Below are 16113 nucleotides of genomic sequence, written 5' to 3' on the forward strand. Positions count from 1 at the left end.
CACATAAAAAGTGATATACGTGAATCAAATTATTCCATACTGCTTTTGTTGCTCTCTGCTTAAACATAATAGTATATTCTTCATTAATTTTAGCTTTACTAGTGTATCCATCCGCCTCTCGAACATAGTATCAAGGATTTAAGTCATCAGCAGAATAACGAGAATCCCTCAACTACATATTCGCTGCTGCTAAAATTAATTCTGGTAACATTATATCAATATTCGAATAGATGTTACCAGGCAGGATTTTGTTTCGATATCTATTATATTTTCATCAAGAAGCATCTGGCATTTTTACCGCGATATTTGTTACAAGTTTTATTTAACATCTATCTGGAAAAAAAATCGAAAAAAAAGTTCAAATAATGTATTATTTTACCGTTGACTGACTATAATTTATAAGGACAAGTGCTCTAGTTTTATTCATCTAAACACACTACGTGACTCCAAGGATTTGCACACACACACACACACACGAGGTGGTCTTTAATATCCACAAGGTCGTCATTAGTTTCCCCAAACTATAGTACAAGTCTGGAACCCGAGCCTAATTACACTTATTAAGGCTATAACTAACTACAGTATATTCGGCCATAGTAAGTTAATACCATACACAACAAAACCAATCTCTTCTTCATTGAATAACTTAACCTAAACTAAAATACGTGACGTATTTTAGTTTAGGTTAAGTCACGGACAACACGGCTAGGCGCACGAGGAACTAGAGATCGTATCAACAACAATAACATCCGGTAACCAAGGCGACGGGGGACGCTTCCAGGACCGACAACACCGGTAGCTGGAGTGTTGACTGGGGCTCCAGGCGGTGCTTGTGATCCCGGTAATTATCGCAAACGAAGACTATTACCGGTAAGTGATACATCAATACCTGGTCAATGAGTTACCTGGATTATCACCAGTTTTACGTTGATTATTATAAGTGATGTCATGTACTGGTTCTTTTTTACTGACTTATTTATACACTGTGGGGTCAATCCTGAGTGGTGGTGCAGTTCTGAAGTGGAGTAAACAATATTCCTACCCTTTCTAGTTTATGTCATTGTGTTTGCTTTAATAGCGTTAAGGGTACGTGTAGGAGTGTCTAAACCATGAGAACTTGGTGTATGAATAATGTAGTATGATGAGTATAATGATCGATATAATTAGCCTGTGTGCTGCATCGTCTGCCTCCCCACCAGAAAGACGTCATCGCCTCCAACAGTAACTAGGTCAGATCAATACACTGAAACTAATTTTCCATGCCAAGTAACGCATCTTATCTATGTTCACAAAATAAAAGAAAGAATCGTGTGTGAGCTTACTGTTGTGCTTCAACCAAGAGACAGTGAATGAACTTATTCATTTGTACTGCATATGTAGTTGTTGTTGTTCGTTGTTGTTTTACCCCTCGCCAACCCACCAACTCCCTACCCCCACAAGCCCATCCCTCCCTCCCTAACCATGTAACTAACAAACTAACTTAATCCCTAAATAATACGCCATAGACTACAGTTAATCTTAAGTTACATGTGTAAATATATTTGCTTAGGTCCGTGCTTTGTGTCTGCATATGCATGTATGTGTAAATAGATTAAGAGTGTAGGTTTGACACGTCCTAAATGCTTGGGGTTATACCATTAAATAAATTAACTCATATTCAACCAAGTTTAATCAATCACTTCGTCCTCATTCAAAGTACTTTCTGAGGATTAACTTCTGGGTATTATCCCTAGATTTTATGTCAATTCAGGAGTGAGTGACAAGGCATGCAACAGTTTCTTCTCCTGTGTGTCAAGTTTTGTTAGAAATGGAAAAATCAGTGACTTACGATGATTTTTTTCCCACCCATTTGCACGAGTTATGGTGTAGGGAACGTATGGTGCGAGGGTGATGTATGGATATTTCATACTACTTACATTATTTTGACGTTACTGTATTACGAACGTGATTTTTTTTTACATACCAATACATGACTTGGAAGGAGTTCAAATCATGGCAATGATTAAAAAAAAAAGTCTCGCTGGCCAGTCATTTTGAATAAACAGCTAATTGTAATAGGCCAGTCACAAACTTGCACTGTGAACGCTGACCGCCAACCTATAAGTAATGTACAGCCAATTTCATAGAATTCAGTCAGTTATGAACCACAGGACTGGAAGGATGTTCCTCACTTCTCTCCCAGACAGCTTACATCACCTAACTTTTACTTTACTTTTTTAGATTTAATCTTAAGTGTCTGCAACATCATATAGCAGAAACATTAATACACTGGCCACTGCATTGTTAATAATATTGCAATAATGCAGTATCTCACGAAAGACATTATCCCCGAGATGATGATGAGAGAACTTTTTAGTAATGTCCGCCAAGCTTTCATGCATATTAGATAAGTTAAAAGTGGCGAACCTAAGACAATAGTTAGGTCATCAGTCATCAGATGGCGATGTTCCTGAATTTCGATTTAAAAAGTTTGTTGAACGAAACAGTTATCACCTTATCGTAGCCAACCTTCACCAGTACAAACTAATGAATATTTTAATTTGAAAATTTTTGGAACATCATTCGAATATCAATAAGCAATAAGTGTTCAGTAATAACGGTCCCCTAAGCAAAATGCAGAAGTAAATTAAATATTCAAAACGCCTCTGAACATAATCATTAAGACGATAATCATTTTAAAAAGCACAAAGTATTATTTATTAATTTTTTGCAAAATTAACTTATGTCGTACCTTATGGTCTGAAGTCTTCCAAATAAGAAAATCCACAAGTTCACAATATGATGTTTCTTGAGAGGCTGACCCCGACCACGCACTGTCAGGATTCAGTGACCACAACAAAGATTCTGAATAGGAAAATGGAATAAACTTAATCACTGACCTAATCGACCAATTAATAAAGTAAGATAAGAGAATCATTACACTTATAGTTCGGAATCTAAATCAGTAGAACTCTTAAAGGAATCATTCAGAATTTATAATGAAATATCCATGAGGTCTGATATTACAAAAGAAATCATAAGTGGAAAAACCCAACTGTTGAACACAAAATACCCAACTGAGGAACACAAAATACTCAACTGATGAACACAAAATACTCAACTGTTGAACACAAAATACAAAAATAGCTCGGGTGTTTCTCACCTTATGAAGACACTCCCAAAAGTGTAGCAACATGCTGACATCAGGCGTGTGCTATGTGACCTGACCTGCGTCGGCACTGATCATGTTAACACGCCTCTGACCTGAAGAGTCCAACATGTCACAATCCAAGGTCGGCATTGGCGTGAACTGTGTACCGGAACAGTGTGACCGGCCACGCAGGTCGTTGCTGGTCTTTTAGCTGACTTAACAAGACCCGAGGATTTGTGTCTGATTATGCAACATAACATTTAGAAGATTAATCTGTTTGCATTGTCGTAGAGGGAGGGAGGGGGTGTCACGTGTCCCTTTGGCTCCCTGGATCCGTCACTGTAATACACATAACGGTATTGTAAGTTTTGGCTCATGAAACACTTCAGAAAAGAGCAAATATAAGAAAATTTAAGTGGATCTAATTCTCAAAAAGTTTGCCACTTACTAAGTGTTGCACTACATCAACAAAACAATGTGACTTCACCAGCCAGCGCTCCAGCCTAATACGGCCCCATAAGGTGATGTTACCTGTTGTTAACTATCATCAACCGTGAATTATACTTCCACTTAACCAATTGTTTCCAAACAGAATTACAAACCTTAATGCAGGATTGGAAAGTTTTGTTTTAAATTGATCGAGTGTTACCATTATTATCAGCACAAAAAGGTGAAAGCCTTTTACATTCAACTGCATATTTATCTGATACTATCCTTCTAACTATCATTTTCTACCCTGCAGCTGGAGTCATGCCGCCCCTAAAGCCCATCGTTACCCTGAAGACCTTATGTACTGAGGCCATGGCCGCGACTTTAGCCGCCGCCTTTGTCAGAGTGGTAGGAGGCGGCCTATGTGGGGCGGCCAAACGTCTAGTAGGGCGATCCAAGAATACAAGAACTACCAAAAGACCTGTGAGATAATCAAAGCCATTTAAACACCTCAATAGCTTGTACATTTAATAAGAACAAATTTAAACTTTCAAAACAAGTACAATAATGAGATCCAGAATAAGGCTTTAAGATTCAACCTCTCAAGAACATGGCTACTTTATCAGATGAAAAAATACCTCACTAATTCTTTAGTTTTAACATACAATCCTTTTATAACAACTTAGTGTCCCAGACAATATTACGGTGATATATGAAGCTCACCCTCACACACTTGGTACAACTAGTGCTTAAGAGATGTAATATCATTTTACCTTGATGTAACTTTAATATGAGTTAACTTTACTTAATCCCAATAGGTGACAAGACTTACAGATGGCATCCTAGCCAGCCACCCAGGCACTCTGGTCCTCAAAATCCAACAGTACATAGGCCACGGCTTACCAAAGGACCGTCGACAGGACTTGATGCATCAAGTATTGTTTCTGGTGACTGAAATGATGACGAGATTGGGCAGGACCAAAAAGAACAAGGATTCGAGTTTTGGTGTGACAGTTCAGAAGCTTGGACAGGCGCTTAGTTATGCCCTGGATACCCTCCTCGACCCTGTGGTGACCAAGTTGGATCTAACTCCTCTTATTCACCATAGCATCAAGTGGGTATCCACGTGCAAGCTCAATAACCGTAACCCAAAGGAAACCAATGAAATTGACACCGTCAAAGTAGAAAACATGCTAATCAAAATCTTTGGACAGAACGCTCAGAAGTTGGATAATCTGACGTCAATCCAGTGGCCGCATTTGGTGTCAGGAGAAGTGATCAGGATAATTGGTCGCCATTGCAAAAGCCTTCGCCGCTTAGAGCTAGCATGTGAGTGTGATGCCACTGCCGCCATGAACGACGTGAAGGAAGACCCAGCCTTTGCCCGACAGGAGAGATTATTGATGAACTCCCTTGGCGCCCTGTATGACCGGGCTCCTGGAGACTTTTCAGGTAACAAGCCTGGAGGTTGTCCTCATCTCCAGACACTGGTGTTGCCAAGGCTGGACGATGAAGATGGCAGTCTGGCAACACACGTGGCAAGTGCACTTTGCTCTTTGAGGGAACTAGAAGTTATCTCCGGCGCCCCAATGTTAGTTAGTCTCGGCAAGTTGAAGAATCAGCAATACCCTCCCCAGAAACTGTTCTTAAAACATCTAAGTGATATTGATACCTACAACAGGCGACCAATGCCAGATTTGTCATATTTAAAAGGTCTTCTACCACAGCTGAATAGTATTGAACTCATCGCATCGCAGGGGATAACAAGGCCTGTTACAGAAAGTTTCCTTAATGTCAAATCGTTGAAAATTGCACAGACCGATTTCCATCTTAATGTTCGACGCTTCAAGTACCTGGAAACACTCGATATCAACCTGGAGTTCCAGATCGCCTGGCCTTTGCTTTTTTCCCTAAGCCGAAGTAGAGTACAGCTCCGAGACCTCACCCTTCGTCATCCGACCTTTCAAGTTGGGCAGGAACACGAGGGCTCCTCCCTGAGGCTTCCTTCTCTCCAGTCATTCACTCTTGTCCGCTCCAGCTTTATTGAGTACAATGCCTTCAGAAACCTGGTTATGGGCGCCCCCAACCTAGTCAATATCTCCATCACGCTCTCAGACGACAGGAACTACACGGTGGATGAATTTAGAGATGATCTTATCAGCAGCGTAGCAACACTACTTCCTAACCTTGAAAGTTTCACGGCCGAATGTCAGTACAAACACAACCTTTATAACCAACTTAACTGTGTCCTGACCATCGACTCGGCCAACATCCTGTGTGCTAATTGTCCTCGCTTAAAATTTCTCGGCCATCTGGATGCTTGGGACCTCGATGATAAAGATGTAAATGACCTTAATGACCGCGTGAAGGCAAACAATTGGGACCTGCAGGTGGTGTGAACTTATGGAGTCATAATTAATCAATGGATCATCCTAATGATAAAAACATACGCCTTGATACGTTGTGTAATATCATAAGAAACAACGTTGTGATGTGAGCAAATGCAAAAGTTCTCTTCCTTGAGTTACAGACATGAAGTTGTGACGTCAAATTTCTCACCAAAATGCTACTTCTCTACTGTTAAACTGTTCTACTGTAGCCGTGGTCTAAGTTTTAAGCACAATATAATTATAATACTCTGATACAACACACGTTAAAAAAGGACCGAATAGTATTATGCTGTTAACCTGATCTTGGTCAAAATTCTGAAGCATTTCAAATGTGATCGAGTCTTGAAGATTATGCTGAAGAAAGTAACTTGAGGAATCCTCTAAGCATGTCTAGGGCATAGGCCCGTAAATCTGTTGGCTTTGTAGCGATACAGTTGCCTTAAAGAGTTCCCTATGATGACGTTTATGTACTTGTAGCACGTCCCATTACTAGAGTAAACTTTGAATTGAATTCGTAGTATAGTCTTGATGTAACTAAGGAGTTGATTGGTAGAAATGAATCGTAGACGTAGTTTCGCTTAGAATAAAAAAATATATATATATGTGTGTGTGTGTGTGTGTGTTAAATTTAATTCCAAATAATGAATACTATTAAAGAAAATGCAAGTTGAATACGTAATTGATATTCAAATTTAATAATAATCATAAATATGAGATTATGAATAATAAAAAATGCTTTAGAAGACAATATATGAAGAAAAAAAACATGGCTATTGTATTATTTTATATATTATTCTGCATTCTTTTATGTCACACGAGTTTCTAGGATGCGGCACAAATTAAACACACTTGAAATAGTTACCCAAGTAATATCAAACAGTTTTCTATGATGTCACACCCTCAATATATGGCGTGTCAATCAGCGGCCACGAAGAAAATAATAATTCGTTTTAAGGTGAGTTAAATTTCTTTCCTCTATACTCCTTGTTCATAATTTTAGTATTGCAACTCTACCACATGTACGCAAACTCTTTGAGGCAACCGTCCATCCTCATTAATTTTAGACTAACATACTGTAGTCTATTGCATCGCACATGCTGCCTGAACTGTAGTAATTTACCTGACAGTGGTGGTTATCCTCTGAAACTCAAACGAATGTATATTTAGCCACTGTACTATCTATAAAATGTCAGCTACCATAGGCTATTCCAGCACAGCACGTTGTAGTGTTATATTGATGCATTAAAAATGAAATCTACAATCACATACCCATCGAATTGTAACGTATTCATTCCAACCCATTAAATTATAGTAGACGTATCGTAGAATTTATAGGTTGTTGTAACTTTAGTTGTAGATTATGCTTATGTTATTCTTTTAACAAAGTCAAGTACAGTCTTCATGCATAAAAAAAACAAGAAAAAAGCTAGGTGTGACGTGAAGAAAATTTGGCCCGTTGGGACATGCAGGGGCAGATCCAGGGGAGGGGGGTCCTGGGGTCCAGACCCCCATTTTCATAAGAAAATTCCAATACCCCCCTGTACCTTTTCTTTAATGTGGTATTGACTCAGGTGTTTTTGTATAGTAAAAAGTAATTACTATTGACCTCAGAATCTCTTAATATCAAGTGCACATGGCTTCAAATTGGCCCTCAAAATGCTCGTGATATTGACCTCCTTCTGATATCCCTAGATCCGCCCCTGACATGTGATATGCCTCCTAACTGTTGGTACGACCTAGGTACATTCTCTTGTATTTCGTGACACTGAATCTTTACAACCATTCCTTTGACCACTCCTGTGGCAATATTGACAATATATACCTAGATTTTGCCTAGGCTTTCGACAGCAAACCCCATGAAAGGCTGAGAATTAAACTGGAAGGGTACGGGATTTGGGGAATTGTCCTTGCATGGATCGGAGACTTTCTGCATGATCACAAGAAGTGTGTCTGATGTTTGATGGTACGAAATCGTCATGTGTACCCATAACAAGTGGGGTACCACAGGGCAGTGTGTTGGGCTCGTTTTTTGTTTGTTTCACAAATGACATGCCAGAAGTTATACACTCCACCATAAAAATGTGCAGACGATGCCAAGTTATTTTGGGAAATTAAGAACAAAACAGACTGTGAAGAGCTGCAGAAAGATCTCGGTGAGTTTCAAGAGTAGTTGAAGAAATGGCTGCTAAGACTCAATGTCACGAAGTGTAAGAGGAAGCACCTGGGTCGTACCAATGGTAAGGAGGCGTATCATATGTCCCAACGGGAAGAAGACACTGCATTAATAGAGACTGAATGCAAAAAGGACCTGGGTGTATGTTGACAATGAACTGAAGTTCTCGGGCCCTTGTGAGAAGATGAACCAAGCAACTAAACTATTAGGTCTTATAAGAAGGTCGTTCAGATATCTAGACCTTGTAACGATCTTCCCCACCTGGAGTATTGTCATCCCGTCTGGTCCCCGAGATATGCTAGGGACTGTCAGTTGATTGAAAATGTCCAAAGGAGGGCCACCAGACTGGTGCCTGCACTTCGGCGCCTCAGCTATCCAGAGAGATTAGAGTGCCTGCAACTGCTTAACTTATACTACAGACGAGCAAGGGGTGACCTAATTGAGGTGTATAAACATCTCAAAGGGTACTACTCAGTCGAGTGTCCATACCTGGAGCTGGCAGACACCTGCCCCACAAGGGGTCACAGCTCAAGGTTGAAGAAGCTGCAAGTCCAGAAAACCGTGAGGGCAATTTTTGGGGGGAGTGAGAATTATGAACTCTTGGAACAACCTGCCAGAGTGTTGTGACGGCACCGAGTGTGAGCTGTTTCAAAGCTAGACTTGACCAATAATGGAGCAGGTTCAAATACATTCAGGAGCCGGTGCATGCCCAGTACTTGCCAACAGTGCGTAACAGAGACGTGACCGATCGCCCAAGCAGCTAACGAGCCGATCAGTGGTGAAGAGGATAAAAGTAAAAGTAAAAAGTATCTGGAGATATAGCACAGTTAAATTTGTCAGCATCCTGTAGTCTGCCATTTACACCACTGCACCTCTTGTGTACCTAACTCACACTCACTGCACATTACTGAATTACTGCTAACAGACAACACAACCATTTTCCACCATAAGTACTTCATCCACGTCACTAATCATTATTTTTGTTTTTGCCGTGTTCACTCTTATATCCTTTGACTCAATTTCATCTTTCCATATCTTAAATTTTTCCACTACCTCTTCAGTACAGTACTCTTTTATATCGACCAGTCCTAAAATCTAATTAATGGTAGTGCCTGTAACACCTTGATAAACAAAAGGAGCCTTAGGACAGATCCTTGATGAACCCTTATGTTCACCTCAAATTCCTTGCCATTTACTCTCAAAGAGGTCCTCAATCCTTCATACAATACAATAACCATTCATAAAAGACACTCCTCAATCCCGAACTTTATTATTGCCCACTGCACTACCTGTTATTGCACCCTATCAAATGCCCTTCACTACGTCTGTAGTGCACTACAGTACAGTTACGGTCAAAATTAATCATCCACCCATCCTTCTCCCATACCCATGAGCTCAAGGCCTTTCCACACGATGGGTCACAAGTGGGTGGGGAGGTGTTGATGGGAAGAGAGCTAGGGGTCGCAGACCTGGGTAAGGTAGGAGGGCGCATATCAAGGACAACATACATGGTGAGAGTGTACGTGGTCTGAGAATTATCCTTAACACCGAAAGAAGGAAGGTGTTAAGGTTAGTGGATGGAATTTGACGTTGATGGCCTTAATGACCTTGGCAAGTGATAGGCCTAAAGCCCAAACTTTCCCTTACCTATCTATACCTTTATTTGAGATTCTGAGGAGGAATGCGAGTGAGCTTTTGGCAGGTAATGTGTCATTAAGGTTGATAAGGCTTCTGGCTTCCGTGACGGAAAGACCCTGATATGACAACATAAGAGAGGAGGGGGCGTGACTTGCTCACTACCAGTAACACTAAATGAGGGTGTTACAGTACTTGATCAATTTCATCTCTCGCCACTACCATTCTTGAAAAAAATCACTATTAATTGATAAAAAAATAATAATGAACTGTCCACCCTGTACTGTAATATGATTACATTGACCCCTCCGTTAACGAACTCAATCTGTTCCAGAAGGTTGTTCGTTAACCAAAAAGTTCGTTAACCGAAACCATTGTTTCAATGGGTTTTTGGGTAATTGGTACCAGCTCACCGAAAATTTCCTAAATTCAACAAAAATGGTAGAAAAGTTCACTTACTTTGAGGTGTGTACGTAGAAGGCTCCTGGATGATGATGATGGGATTTAGAATGGGGGTGGAGGAGAAGGAAGAAGAGAAGGCATTGGGGTGGAAGAGAAGTCACCCCATGGTGCCATTTCACCCATAAAATTTTAGCTCTCTTGGTGTAATTCAAGATTATTTTCTTTAAATCAACACTGCACTGCATTATATATTGTCAATATGTAAAATATATTTCAAAATGACCAATAATTTGCTTGGAAATACAGAAAAAAAGCGTTTAGTTGAAGAGAGTCTCAAGCAAGATATTACCTCCAGTGAAAACAGAGAAAGACTAACTCCTGTTTGCTATGTTAAGAGGCTGGATGCCGCGCATTAAACTAGTCACTTGACCTTCAATTATGTTCAATAATTGTTAAAATGACTAAAAAATTGAATATTAAACTTTTAAAATTATTGAATAGTATAAACTTCTTGATATTTACTAAAATATTAAGGAATTTAAGCCCTAGAACCGATTAATGTATTGGCGGACTGATACTAAAGCTGGTTGCCCGGTCAGTGCAAGCAAAAACATGTTGAGGTCGGTTCGTAAGAACTTCGTTAACCGAATTTTTTTTCGTTAACCGAATTGAAGATCCTTATGGAAGGCAGTTCGTTAATCGAAATTACGTTAACCGAGGTGTTCGTTAAACGAGGGGTCACTGTACTAGAGTTGTGAAAATCAATGTGAGAGGATGAGGTGGTAGTGGCAATGGTGTTTGGCCACAGCTACACACCCAACACAGGATTGGTGTTAAATATGTCAGTTGGAGAGTTGAGGGCAAATTATCGGTTTGCGCACGACTGGCTACTACACCTGTATGTCAGAAACTGCAAGAGGGGTTGGGATCATTGTGAAACATTGGTTAACCTGCTGGGAGGAGACTGAGAACTTGGGACACTGGCTGTCGTGAGTATTTTTTATGGTTTGCTGACATTTGATATACTGTACCACTGTATTAAAATGACTAATTTTGGGTGTGTACGTAATGTAAACCAAACATACTTGAACTCTGAACGCATATAAATTATATCATCTTAGGCCAGGAAGACCACAAATGACAGGTGAGGACATAAGACGGGCTATTGAGATTCTGAATTACCTGTGAAGGTAAATATTAAAAATATATGTGATTTTCACCCTCATATTCAATATTTCTCCTCATAGAAACGTTTTTACTTGTAATTACTATAGCTTAAAGCCTGAACAAAATCCCCAAAAAATTTAAATATGGAAATGGATGGCAAATTATAAAATCATTAGATAAACGTCCCCATCTACAGGGTATTACTCTTAGTCAAGCATGTAAACCTAAGATAGTGAAAAAATATTACATCCATCATTCCCTTCCTCTTTCATAACTTCCTTGATTTCTTCAATCCCTCCCTCTCTGATGAGCAACTTACATCACATACCATACTCCCTGAAGCAGGCAGTGCAGTAATAGCTAGCTGGGAGAGTTAACGAACTTTTGGGTGAGACTGTACAATGACTGCAAACAATGAACTACTAGTGTCATGATGCAAAAGTCCGAGGTGATAGGCTGCGAGATACATCAGTTAATCATTGGCATCCCATGCAGTCACACGACAGAAGTGGTCAATAATAGCTCACGAGCACTCTGAACATATCTACCCATGTGCCCAGAACATGTCATCACTTCGGAAACATGATGCAATCTCTCTGAAATTGGTTTTAATGCCAGGAATGGAGAGATTTTTCTTGGAATTTTTGGAAACACTCATGATACAATCCCAGGAAATTCATTCGGATACACGGAATGGGAGATATTTTTCTCAGAATACCTCGGAACACTAAAAACAAAACAAAAACAGCTATTGGAGAGTTCCAGGGATTGAAGATTTCAGCTAACAGAGAGATTACTGAACAGCATAAAAAGAATGAACATTTTGATTAAAGCAAAAATTTATGAAAACAAAAACATTTCCTGTACTGTACTTTATTAAATTTTGGTACGGTGTTATTCATATGCCGAGTAATCATTTAATTCCAAGATAAAAAAAGAAATTGGAAAGTTGAAGTCTTAGCATGCTGAAGTTAACACATGGTGGAGATTAACCTTACAACACCTTCGCAAATCTTATTCAGAATTTTGGTGTTAATGAAAACCAGGGAAATTTAGAGTAAACAAATTTATTGAATATCACAAGCCAGAATTTTAGTCTCCATTAAAACCTTAATCTAAACCAATACATTTGAATGATCCCATTAAATGAATAGATTCGTGACTGTAAAGCAAAATATACTCTATGACATAATAGTAACATTAATATAAAGGCACACAATAGCTTGCCAATTAAGTCAAACTGACCTACTGCACTTGTATTGAATTTTCTTAATACGTACTTCACCTTATCTTCAAGACACAACAGACACACACAGCATACAACTTCTATGTGCAGGGTGCATACATAAATTCTACATATGTTAGTCATCACCGGTAAAATGGCTGCCAAGAGGAACATGATGTCTTCCACTAATACTCCTCTGCCCCTCTCCCCACCCACTCCACAAACACACACCTACTTTCCAAGGGAGATATTTTTCATTAGCTTTTTAAAGGCCCTTTTTCTTCTATGAATACATATTTCTTTGCCAATTCTTATCCATATACAGTGGTCCCTCGATTAACGAACACAATTGGCTCCACAGAGTCGTTCGTTAACCGAAATTTTTTTTAACTGAATCTATTATTTCAATGGGATATTGGGTAACTGGTTCCAACTCACAGAAAAGTACATAGAAAGTACTGTATACCGGTAATAGAATTAACAAAACATTAAATATAAACTAAATACAGTACTGTACTGTACAGTATACTATACAGTATAACAATAAAAAACAACAATAGAATACTATATTTTAACTTACTTTGAGGTGTGTATGTAGTATTCCCGGCAGCTGATTGTAGAGGCAGTCGATGATGACATGCCATATTCTTTACAAGAGAGCATTGGTTCGTAATGAATTCTTCATGTTTCATAATAATTTCTGCACTGTATATTATCAATAAGTGAACTAAATTTCAGAATAACCAATAATTTTAATGTAAAAAATATTCAAGAGACCAACAAACTGGATGTTCACTCCACTGTAAACAAAGTTGAACTGAGAAGCGTTGGTGGGTGATTCAATCAGCTGATTGGCACACAAAAACTGTTCCTTGTACTGTATATATTATCCATATGTTAACTAAATTAGAATGACCAATAATTTTAATATAAAAAATACAAAAATATTCAAGAAAACAACTTTCTTGATATTTACTCCACTGGAAACAAATGTAAACAGAACCAATTACTATATTAGCGGACTAGCCAATCAGCAGGTGCGCACAACAAAGCGTGTTTCTCGTAAGGCTTTCGTTAATCAACGTTTTGTTCATTAATGGAATTGAAAATCCTCATGGGAGCTAATTCGTTAACCGAAATTTCATTAATTGGACCGTTCATTAATCGACGGACCCTGTACAGGTATTTAAAACCCTATATTTTTATAAGTTTAATAATGCAAATGTAAGGAAGTAAATCATCATATCAAAGATTTCAATAAATACTGTACTCTGAGAGCTACCACTGGCTGCCACTGATTCTGGAAGACTAATAATTACAGAATAGGGCAACAACCAAAAATTCATGAACATGATTCTGCACACGCTTGTCTATGTTCAGTGTCTAAAGGGGCAATATAATATGAGTCAGACAATCACTGCACATACTGTAATATTTATGAAAATGATAATGAGAAGTCTGCCGTTTAACAACATCAGTTTTGGCATCACTTCCATTGTGATCAACATTTTAATCACAATATAAGTAAGCACAAAGAAGTAACCAGAAGGCATAAGTGAATATACATCTGGAAAATAAATCTGATTTCTTGAATCTTGTATGTGGTAGATCCAAGAAGAAATGCAAATAGTGTTGGTACTCATCTGAAAGTGCAAAATAGTTTATTACTGTACAAGCAATACAGAAGAAACTCTGTAATTTACTGGATTATTCAAGTGTTATTTGCCTTGAACATTATAAAAACTAAAAGATTAAAGAATGAAACCTCATTTTGTGATCAGGGAGAAGAAACAATGGACTTGAAAGGTTACTCGGCAGAACACCCCCTGACAAAGCCTACTTTGTCAAAGGGATAACTGCATTCTTGAAGGAAGGACACCATCCATTGAGATCCAACCCAGTTTAAGAAGCAAAACTCCAAACCCACTCCAGCTGTGCTTCAAAAAGCCAATGAGCGAAAAAAGTGCATTGTGATAAATCCCAGGACTAATTTGTTAGCCTCAAACCTCTCAGTTACAAACTTGGGTTGCAGTCACCAATCTGCAAATTTTTCCGATTGAAAAAGAATCTAGCCAGGAGGGGAAGGAGGGTCTCCAGGTCATTTATCTATTCCACTTACCCATAAATGAGGCAACAATCCTGAAATCCTGCCTTATAACTGAGTCTTATAACTAAGTATGGATCATGCAACTCATGTATTATATCGACAACCTTGAGGGTTCATACCCCAGGAGTCCCAGAACCCCATCACTTGTGTGAGAGGAACAGTCCAGAAAAGACAAAACACTCTCCCAACTCTACTCTGCAGTTCCTAAAAAGTGGTACCATTGAGGAGTCAGTTGCAAAAAAATCTCTAAGTACAATAGTCTCTTGCTAACCATGGAGGTTAGGTTCCTATAAAATCCCATGGTTGGCAAGACTAAAGGTTTATGGGAAATAGGGGGTTAGGTTCCACGGATAACACTCGTCAAAGCCTAACAAAGTTGCCTGTTCCTTCACCAAACAATACCTGAACTATACCATATGCAAAGAAAGGACAGTGTATGCTAATGTGCAGAGGGCCTATGGACAGAATGTAGTGCATGTACAATTCCTCCTTCGTGGAGGGAGAGGAGAGTGACAGTTAGCAACACCTGCTACAGGAGGTGGTACATGAAAAAGGCAGGCCATCTCGCATCATCATAGCACCATTTGGCCTGCCTGCATTACAAGCTCAAGATGACAGCATCTTTTGGCAAATACAGTTTAGTGTATACAGTAAAATAATTTGTTTACCTACAATATATTGTATATGTACAGCGGTGTTTGTATAAATTAATGCATCTCTGTATCTGTATGTGAGATGTGTAGTTAACACTCAGAAAACTTTCCCCAGTACTGTACCTGGAAATATTCTGGGGATGTGTGATTTTTTATGGAGATGAGAAAATTCTTTTCCATACCTGGAAATCTCTCGAGCCTCAAACTGCTTCGCATGTATTATTCTGGCTAAAGGGGAAATGACCTAATTTGTTTATAACCTAGGTTGTCTCTTAGACAATTGTGTACAAAAGCAGGAACTCGTTGCTCCACTAGCCTCCTTCTTCATCGTCTCAGTGAGATGTCTAATAACAAGGGAGCCAGTTCATGTCTCCCTGCAGCTATCGACAGGAATAAACTTCAGTGGTCTCTCGACACTTCCAGCAGCAGCAGGGGCAGCAGCAGCGGTGGCAACAGCAGCGGCAGCAGCAGCAGCAGCAGCAGTAGCGGCGGCAGCAGCAGTGGCAGCAGCAACTTCAGCCTTACCAGTCTAATGACATGTATCCTAAACATATATTGAATTTTCAGTAATATAATATCTAAATAATGAATATAGACTCATCCATGTAAGCCGTGTCTGTTATTAGGAGGAACTCCTTTTTCCTGCATTGCCTACCATCAAAAAGCACATCTTACAGTACATACATGGTTAATAAAAATTTTACATTACAGTATGTAAAAATTCAACTTACCTTAATTATGGTACAGTACTGTAGTTCAGTACAGAACTTACACTTTTTTCTTTATACTAGCCTAGCATAAA

General features: G+C 39.1%; 2 protein-coding genes across 4 annotated transcripts in view; one reads left to right on the forward strand and one right to left on the reverse strand.

Annotated features, from left to right (window-relative positions):
* Positions 1 to 782: 782 nt before the first annotated feature.
* Positions 783 to 7226, forward strand: LOC121864476. The gene is made up of 3 exons (XM_042363507.1): positions 783 to 870; positions 3873 to 4042; positions 4378 to 7226. Exons 2-3 carry the CDS (start codon positions 3881 to 3883, stop codon positions 5956 to 5958), a joined length of 1743 nt encoding a protein of 580 aa, XP_042219441.1. The 5' UTR covers positions 783 to 870; positions 3873 to 3880; the 3' UTR covers positions 5959 to 7226.
* A 6348-nt stretch (positions 7227 to 13574) lies between these two features.
* LOC121864483 (probable E3 ubiquitin-protein ligase HERC4) overlaps positions 13575 to 16113 on the reverse strand; it is a 48620-nt gene continuing 46081 nt past the window's right edge. Inside the window, exon 23 of one of the 3 annotated variants that reach the window (XM_042363533.1) lies at positions 13575 to 15840. The gene's annotated coding sequence lies outside the window, so the exon portion shown is untranslated. Of the gene's footprint in view, positions 15856 to 16113 lie in introns of all 3 variants that reach the window. The other 2 variants (XM_042363527.1, XM_042363519.1) reach the window with 2 other exon arrangements.

The sequence above is a fragment of the Homarus americanus genome, unplaced genomic scaffold, assembly GCF_018991925.1.
Source record: "Homarus americanus isolate GMGI-L3 unplaced genomic scaffold, GMGI_Hamer_2.0 scaffold59578, whole genome shotgun sequence".
Lineage (NCBI taxonomy): Eukaryota > Metazoa > Arthropoda > Malacostraca > Decapoda > Nephropidae > Homarus > Homarus americanus.